This window comes from Procambarus clarkii, chromosome 92, assembly GCF_040958095.1.
Source record: "Procambarus clarkii isolate CNS0578487 chromosome 92, FALCON_Pclarkii_2.0, whole genome shotgun sequence".
In the NCBI taxonomy this organism is placed as follows: Eukaryota; Metazoa; Arthropoda; class Malacostraca; order Decapoda; family Cambaridae; genus Procambarus; species Procambarus clarkii.
In genome coordinates, this window is record NC_091241.1 from 8,834,964 (window position 1) to 8,844,737 (window position 9,774).

General features: G+C 43.5%; 1 protein-coding gene across 2 annotated transcripts in view; it reads left to right on the forward strand.

The window, feature by feature from the left end:
* LOC123749305 (aquaporin AQPAn.G) overlaps nucleotides 1-9,493 on the forward strand; it is a 54,256-nt gene extending 44,763 nt beyond the window's left edge. Inside the window, exons 4-6 of one of the 2 annotated variants that reach the window (XM_069319283.1) lie at nucleotides 183-263; nucleotides 5,490-5,622; nucleotides 7,659-9,493. In XM_069319283.1, coding sequence (XP_069175384.1) covers nucleotides 183-263; nucleotides 5,490-5,578 — 170 coding nt within the window. In that variant the 3' untranslated portion in view covers nucleotides 5,579-5,622; nucleotides 7,659-9,493. The remainder of the gene's footprint in view (nucleotides 1-182; nucleotides 264-5,489; nucleotides 5,623-7,658) is intronic. The other variant, XM_069319281.1, reaches the window with a different exon arrangement.
* The last annotated feature ends 281 nt before the right edge of the window (nucleotides 9,494-9,774 follow it).

The window sequence follows — 9,774 nt, forward strand, 5'->3', positions numbered from 1 at the left end:
ATCCATAATCATTTACTCATCTTAAAGTACTTTTGGGCTGAGTCTCGGCTCTTGAACCCCGACTCCCGACCCCTCATCATGCTTAAAACTGTCTTAGATTCACATATCTCCTCGTCATCCGGTCAACGACCCTCCATGTGTGTGTGTGTACATGTATACTAATTCGTGTATACATATTACAGGTTCCAGTCACGGGGGCGTCGATGAACCCAGCGAGAACCTTCGGTCCAGCGGTAGTCACCGGTATCTGGGAGAACCATTGGGTAAGGCGGGTCTGACAACGGCCCCTTTCTCTCTCTCTGCCTATACCACCTTCCTCTATGCTCCTACCGACCCCTGCTTGCCACTCGTGACACCCTTCTCCGGAACTGTTCTACGTTTGCTGACCTTGTAATTCCATGTGATTCTGACACTCTTCTAGTTTTCTATTAACTCAGGTGACGTCTTCAGCCCTCTGCTGACGTTTTCAACTCGGCTATGAACCGAGAAATTCTGCTTTTGGCCTCAGGCTACTAACACCCCTGCACTTGATAATGCTTGACTGCTGATATCGTATTGCTTTAGGTCTGAACACCATTCCCGAATGGAATGTCCCAGTCCCAGAGTAAGACCTAAGTTCATACCCGAGACTCCCAGAAAAATTCTTATGCCAATCAGATACCCAAATTATATAGCCTCTTGACCGAAAACATCTCGTCCTAGTCTTAAACTAGCCCTGTAGCCCCAGACCCAAACTGTAGCCTTGTAGCCCCAGACGCAAACAGTAGCCTTGTAGCCCCAGACCCAAACTGTAGCCTTGTAGCCCCAGACGCAAACAGTAGCCTTGTAGCCCCAGACCCAAACAGTAGCCTTGTAGCCCCAGACCCAAACAGTAGCCTTGTAGCCCCAGACCCAAACTGTAGCCCTGTAACAACAGACCCAAACTGTAGCCGTAGCCCCAGACCCAAAATGTCAGCCCCAATCCTCAACCGGAAAGTCTAGCACAAGCTCTTAATATCTTAATCTCACTGTTCGTACTAAGCTTCCCTTCTCTACACATAGCCGCATCCGCTGATGTAGATTAACCACTGTACAGGCGTAGCACCATTGCTTTGTTTTGGTAATAGAGTGATTGTCGTAGATGGGTGTAGCGCTAGTGATTGTTGTAGAAGAGTATAGCTGCTTAACTGTAGTAGATAGTTGACTTTGAATGCAATTTTGGACACCTTGGGGGACGGATTCTTTACCTATGGTTCTCTGTGGTGTTAAGTATTGGGTGTTGGCTCTCTCTGGCACTGTTGCTTGTTTACCTTGTAGAAAATGGCATTGTTTATCACTGCCTCTTTCTCGGCACCTCCCACCAGCTGTGACCAAAACAAAACACACACACATACATATATACACACACATACAATCCACCAAATTATACTTTCAGGCAAACTTTAGCTTCAGAGAATTAAATCACCAGTCACTATACAGTCACTATAGGAACTATACACCACTACACAGTCACTACAGTCTCAAAGCAAACGTTTAGCACAAACGTTGGAGTGTGAATATAATTGTAATTCTTTAATAAATTATTATACGAAGCATGATATCTGGAGAACCCCCTAATACTGTGTTAATGATAACACAGTATAAGGGATTCTTATAATGTGTTCCCCCTTATACTGTGACCTGATAACATGGCTTGTGTTTCACCTTATATTGTGACCTATTAATATATGTTCCCCTTACACCGCGTCCCATTAACATGGTATAAGTCCCCCCTTATATTGTGACCTGATATCTTATCGTAGTGTGATGACCTTAATGATGCTATCGAGGCCTTTTATGCCACTAATTTATAATTATGCCCCTTTGTAATTACCCTTTGGAGGTGCATGGTACACAGGTACAGTGGCTACAGCCTGTACTTAGACTATCCCTCCCTTTGGTAGACCGTTCAACAGTGAACATTACTGCTGCTGGAGTCGAACCCTGTGGTGTTCTGTTAGGTAGAGTGCTGGTGTAGGTGTAGCCTTGGGTGTAGAGAGGGTGTTCTTGAAAGATTTCCTGTTTACAGATGTTTAGAAATGATAGACATCTGTAAACACCTTGGAAAATATGGAAGACCTTGGAGCCTGTCGGCCGAGCGGACAGCACACTTGACTTGTGATCCTGTGGTCCCGGGTTCGATCCCGGGTGCCGGCGAGAAACAATAGGCAGAGTTTCTTTCACCCTATGCCCCTGTTAACCTAGTAGTAAAATAGGTACCTGGGTGTTAGTCAGCTGTCACGGGCTGCTTCCTGGGGGTGGAGGCATGGTCGAGGACCGGGCCGCGGGGACACTAAAGCCCCGAAATCATCTCAAGATAATTCCCAAGAGGAATGTACTACGTACTCCACTATGTTATCAATATGTACTCCAGTGTGTTTATCAATATGTACTCCACTAAGAGTACTCCAGGAAGTTTATCAAGACTTACCCTTAAGAGATTTACTCAAGTGCATTTTGAAAGTATTCATCTTCGAAGGTATTCAGCAATATTGTCTAATCTAAGGCTTTCAGTAGTAACTATTATATGTTTATTAGATAAATATACATGCAGTGTTTTCTATGTATTCTATAGATTCTTAGAAATTATGTAAAGATTTAACTATTATTGTTTTCAGGGATATTAATGTGTGAATATGTATACATAAAGTTATTCATGTGATCCATTTATGTAAACACGTGTATTTTTATGATGTACTCCATACCCTTCCTGTGGGTGATAGTGGACTCCATATCCATCCTGTGGGTGATAGTGGACCCCATACCCATCCTGTGGGTGATAGTGGACCCCCATACTCATCCTGTGGGTGATAGTGGACCCCATACTCATCCTGTGAGTGGTAGTGAACCCCATACTCATCCTGTGAGTGGTAGTGAACCCCATACCCATCCTGTGGGTGGTAATGGACCCCATACCCATCCTGTGGGTAGTAGTGGACCCCATACCCATCCTGTGGGTGGTAATGGACCCCATACCCATCCTGTGGGTGATAGTGGACCCCCATACCCATCCTGTGGGTGATAGTGGACCCCATACCCATCCTGTGGGTGATAGTGGACCCCCATACCCATCCTGTGGGTGATAGTGGACCCCATACCCATCCTGTGGGTGATAGTGGACCCCCATACCCATCCTGTGGGTGATAGTGGACCCCCATACCCATCCTGTGGGTGATAGTGGACCCCCATACCCATCCTGTGGGTGATAGTGGACCCCATACCCATCCTGTGGGTGATAGTGGACCCCATACCCATCCTGTGGGTGATAGTGGACCCTATACTCATCCTGTGAGTGGTAGTGAACCCCATACTCATCCTGTGAGTGGTAGTGAACCCCATACCCATCCTGTGAGTGGTAGTGGACCCCATACCCATCCTGTGGGTGGTAGTGGACCCCATACCCATCCTGTGGGTAGTAGTGAACCCCATACCCATCCTGTGGGTGGTAGTGGACCCCATACCTATCCTGTGGGTGATAGTGGACCCCATACCCATCCTGTGGGCGGTATTGGGAAAGGTTAGAGGCACATAATAGGCTCAGAAACTGAACCCAAAAATTCATTTGGCTAAGCAAGTTACAGTGTTGATGAGCTAGTTACAGTCTTGATGAGCTAGTTACAGTCTTGATGAGCTAGTTACACAGTTATTTTATATCAACAGTCTCGAGTAGCACAAGTGGTTCAAGGACTGGACCGCAACAGTCTCTAACTGAGCAGTTCACATCTGTGGGGTGTGGAATAGTGTTTCGTGTAATCAGATATGAACTATAAGCTTCAAAATAACTTCTAAATAAAAAATCCTGTTTTCCTTATCAGCTCATCAGTTAGGTTAGTTACTAGCGAGCAGGTAGCTTAGTTACCAGTCATTTCAGTTACTAGTTATCATTTAAAATACCAATTAGTCTATTAAACAGTTATGTAAAGTTCACTTACGATTTAGGTCAGTTACCAGTCATCAGGCTCTCTAATTAGTAGTTATCAGTTAAAGACAGGTAGATCAGACTTGGGACTGAAGCAGTGGCTACCACCGGAGCCGGTCGGCCGAGCGGACAGCACGCTGGACTTGTAATCCTGTGGTCCCGGGTTCGATCCAGGGCGCCGGCGAGAAACAATGGGCAGAGTTTCTTTCACCCTATGCCCCTGTTACCTAGCAGTAAAATAGGTACCTGGGTATTTTAGTCAGCTGTCACGGGCTGCTTCCTGGGGGTGGAGGCCTGGTCGAGGACCGGGCCGCGGGTACACTAAAGCCCCGAAATCATCTCAAGATAACCTCAAGATTACATAAATCTTCAAGGGTATGGGGCGCCCTTGTGTTCTATACCGTAGGGGTGATAAGGTCTAATTTCCATTTCCTGTAAATGGCATAGAGGTACAAAGGTCTGTATTCATATCCCCCTTTGCCAAAAAATGGCAACTGGCAACAGTTACCTGACTCCCAGGTACATCTTTACTGTTAGGTGAACAGAGGCATCAAGTGTAAGGAAACATGCCCAAACGTCTCTGCCTGAAATAGACCCTTTCTCAAACTTTCATCCTCGACAAGGAATCAATACTAACATTTCAGGTGCAGCTTAAACTTTCAATTTCGACAGGTAAGTGTATATATACCTTCAGGGGTAGGGTTAATAAGCTGTCGCCACATGTGTAGGGACCTCAACTTAGACGAGGTGTGTAAGTTTGGCTTTCCAGGTGTGTGGCGTGGAGGAACAGCTGATTAGTGTTGTGCCAGAACAGCTGATTAGTGTTGTGGCAGAACAGCTGATTAGTGTTTTGACAGAACAGCTGACCAATGTTGTGGCAGAACAGCTGATCAATGTTTTGACAGAACAGCTGACCAATGTTGTGGCAGAACAGCTGATCAATGTTTTGACAGAACAGCTGACCAATGTTTTGACAGAACAGCTGAGTTGTTGTGGCAGAACAGCTGACCAATGTTGTGGCAGAACAGCTGATCAATGTTTTGACAGAACAGCTGACCAATGTTGTGGCAGAACAGCTGATCAATGTTTTGACAGAACAGCTGACCAATGTTTTGACAGAACAGCTGAGTTGTTGTGGCAGAACAGCTGACCAATGTTGTGGCAGAACAGCTGACCAATGTTGTGGCAGAACAGCTGACCAATGTTGTGGCAGAACAGCTGACCAATGTTTTGACAGAACAGCTGATCATTGTTTTGACAGAACAGCTGACCAATGTTGTGGCAGAACAGCTGACCAATGTTGTGGCAGAACAGCTGATCATTGTTTTGACAGAACAGCTGACCAATGTTGTGGCAGAACAGCTGATCAATGTTTTGACAGAACAGCTGACCAATGTTGTGGCAGAACAGCTGACCAATGTTGTGGCAGAACAGCTGACCAATGTTGTGGCAGAACAGCTGATCATTGTTTTGACAGAACAGCTGACCAATGTTTTGACAGAACAGCTGACCAATGTTGTGGCAGAACAGCTGACCGGGCCTTCTCTTCTAGGTGTACTGGGCTGGGCCCATCCTAGGCGGGATGCTGGCAGCCGTCATCTACTCCTACGTCTTCCGGGCGCCGAAGGAGAGAAGCTATGATGTTGAACTTGACACGTATAATAAGAGATCCAACAATGCCTAAGGTACTGACACATGTCAATCATCAATGTTACCTGTGTTAGGGGGGGAGGGGAGAAGGTGTGTCTATGGTACAGTGAACCACTAACATCACACAGTTTGTGGTACAGTACGGTACAGTGTTTCTTTATAATGTTAATGGTTCATTGCTTACGGGACGATGCGACATTGTAGATTGCTAGTGATATCCCTCCCCCCTCTTGCAAAGGTACTGTACCCGTCTAACAGAGTGATCACCTTAAGTAAAGACACCCTACTGTCTAAAATCCTGTCATGTATGTCCTACACCTGTCACATCTCCGTCTATAAACCCCTGACATGTGTGTGACCCATCACGTCTGTCTGTAACCGCGCGTCTAACCCTGTATTATGTGCTTTCCCCTCTCCATGTGGACCTATATATGTATGCCAGTATATAAAACAGGATATACTACCCCCCTCCCCCCCAACACACACAACACCCACCACACAACCAACAGTATTGTCTAACCCTGCAACCTTTGTAACCTCTGTAACTGGTGTGGTGATGACCCTTAGTTTGCATGTGCATGCCCAATCGGTTTGACCCCTCGTAGCCAGCACAGGTGAGAGGAGATGGAAGTAGCTGTAGCTAATTAGTGCACTGGTTAACCCCCACACCTATTCCCTACAGGTATTTGGCTAGGTGGACTACGTTATAGACCCATGTGTGCTTATATCTTACGCTTTATATAATTATATAAATATATTGATATAACATTGGTATATATTATACTGCAGAGCATTGCGGCTGTTTTGGGTCGATGATAAGATATATATCAGCGTTTGAGCGAACTGTTTACTCGTGACAATAAGTCCAGTCAGGTGTGTTGTAAGGGGAGTCAGATGTGTTACAGTCATATGTGCTGTAAGGGCAGTCAAATGTACTGTGGGGCCAGCCAGGCGTTTTGCAATAGTAGTCAAGTTGGGCTGTAATGAACAAAATTTTGTTGTAGGAACGTGGTGTGTGTGAGAGACTGACTTGTCCTTATATTGAGAGAGAGAGAGAGAGAGAGAGAGAGAGAGAGAGAGAGAGAGAGAGAGAGAGAGAGAGAGAGAGAGAGAGAGAGACAGAGAGAGAGAGAGAGAGAGAGAGAGAGAGACAGAGAGAGAGAGGGAGAGAGAGAGAGAGAGAGAGAGAGGGAGAGGGAGAGGGAGAGAGAGAGAGAGAGATAGAGATATATACCTACCTACATGTACAGTATTTACCTCTGCTGATGCAAATCAATGCCAAGATGCTTTTCACGAAACTTCAAGTCCTTCTTATGTGTGTTATCACCTCAGCATAACCGATAAGCTTAATAGCCGCTTGCTTAAGTGTAACCGGTGACCTTGTAGTAACAGCTTAAGTATAAACGGTGACCTTGTAGTAGCAGCTTAAGTTTAACCGGTGACCTTGTAGTAGCAGCTTAAGTATAACCGGTGACCTTGTAGTAGCAGCTTAAGTTTAACCGGTGACCTTGTAGTAGCAGCTTAAGTTTAACCGGTGACCTTGTAGTAGCAGCTTAAGTTTAACCGGTAACCTTGTAGTAACAGCTTAAGTATAAACGGTGACCTTGTAGTAGCAGCTTAAGTTTAACCAGTAACTTGTAAAGCTATCACCCTGGCCGCTATACGCTAAGTGTAAATACTTTACTAATCCGGAGATGTTTGCTAAGTTATACTACTGTAGTGGAGGTGCAAGGAGTGATCAATGTCTCTTATGTTGCTACTACTTAAGTTAATATTTAAATGTGATTATTTATATTGTGAACATGACCATCGTTTAGTTTTCACATTAGACGATATATATATATATATATATATATATATATATATATATATATATATATATATATATATATATATATATATATATATATATATATATATATATAAACTAAAACAACAAATGAAAATTTAAACACACGAAATAGATGATTTTTTATGATTACTGATTATCCCTCCCATATAAAAATATGATGAAAACCGAGCCACTGTGTCAACACATGTGTTAGTAAGTGTGTGTGTTGTGTTTGTACAGGTGTACTGGGTGGGTCCCATCTTGGGGGGACTGGTGGCCGCATGTGTGTACCAGATGGTGTGGCGAGCCCCACCCTCCACCCACACCTCAGAGCCCGCCCTCATCAAGCTCGACCATCATAAGGACCAGACAACCGCCTTCCTCCCCCGCTACCAGGTCACTGAAGTCATCACCGGACAGGACCACTTGCATCTGAGGCACCCGACGCTACCTTTCCCTGGATGTCACCCACCTACGTCTACCTTCCCCTGGATGTCACCCACCTACGTCGACGTCCCCGCCCCCTCCACCCACAGCATGATAAGCAACTCATCACGGTCCTGTCATCGTTGCTTGACCCGTTTCATACTTGTATTACAGGGCTATTTAGCATTGTAAACAATCACTTGCCTTTTAGCTGTGCAGAATCATTTGCAAACGATGATATGCAACTCCACTTATAGATTAGCTCTTCTGTTCACTTCTGTATACACTGGTTCTCACCTGAGCTCTGATGAACCACTGGTCCACCAGTGGTTCACGCCACCACCTGTGTGTCAGACTCCAGCTATGTCGTAGCCAGAGTCAAGACCTTCACACTCTTCAGGGCAGTAAGGTGACAAGTCCCCGCCGAAGCAATGGAAGAACGAGTGTTTGACTCGTGACAAATACCTTATCTTCCTGTCACAGGTGTTCATATCTTACACGAGCTCAAAGCCTGACAAACTCACCCTCAGATCAATATTGAGTGCGATAGTTCAAAAATGTATAGTACTATCCAGTCAATTATGGTCCATAAAGACCTAGCAGAAGTGTTCAGTCTGTCTCAGCACAGCCACGTGTGACATCTTCAAATTACAAATTACCCAAAATATACAAACAATATACTACGATGAGCAAATTTAAATAAAACAAGACACAGAGAATAAATCTAAATGAGAGAAAAGACATATGATTATGTTCCCCGTACTAGCATTAACCGTTAACATTGCTCCCGGTTAGGCCCCCAATTACAGCAATGTGATCTCGCTACGCTGCTTAACGCCCTAGACCTTCGCTCCCTAACCTCCTCTGGGCCAGTTTATCTCAGCTACATTAAGTCATTTTACTTTTAACTTACAGCTCTGCCCATCGAGTGACAGCGCATAAGTGAGTTATTATGTGTTATAAAGTATTTTAAATGACACCAAATCCTTATTTATAAGAAAACTTATGTATAGATAACTAATTATAAATTTTTATTAGACAATACTAAGATTTAGGTTTATTAATATGATAAGAATTGTATAGCTAGAAAGCCCCAAAAATATAAAAATAAATTAATTTTTGTTGTATTTCACGAATCATACAACATAAAAATAATAGAGTAATTAAAAAAAACCTGGCTAAATATCCTATATTTAATCCTTCATATTCACATGTTTACTCAGAACGTGTATCTTCACGTTTCAAGTGAATAAACGGCCTTATACACCATTGGTTCATGTAGTTCAAAGATTGTTCAAGTACAGAGTGTTCAGTGTATATTTACCCATTATCCTTGCAGCTCAAAGAATGTACAACACTTTGAATTTGTGTAGAAAATGAACAGTATTTTAGTTCATTTAGCTCAGCTGATGTTCAAATCTCAAGGTCAGGTACAAACTGAGAAGCAATGTACATATGTTCTTCTTTAAGTATGATGTTCAAGTATTATGTTCAAATATGATCAGGTATGATGTTTGTGCATGATGTTCTTCAGTGTTTGTATTTGTAAGTAATGTTTCTAAGTGTTCATAAAAAAGTCCTTGTTCAATTACTTGAAAATATGTTACATGTTTGCATATTTAGTTCATAATAAACACTACATACTGTAATAGGACGTTTATCCTGTTGTAATACCGTCGATATCCGACCACACAGCTCGGATAACATTAAGTGATATCCGGCTGTCCAGATAACGAATCTATTTATACTTTCCTTGTGCTTTATATACTACTGGTCTTTATATACTACTTACTTACTTTACTTACTTATACTTTAATACTACTACTTTATATATTACATCCGGTCAAGGCTTTCGGATGCTTTAACATCCGGCCACAGTTTGCTATTTCCACAAGCGCATTCCGATGCTATCTTCTGAAATGCTGAAAGG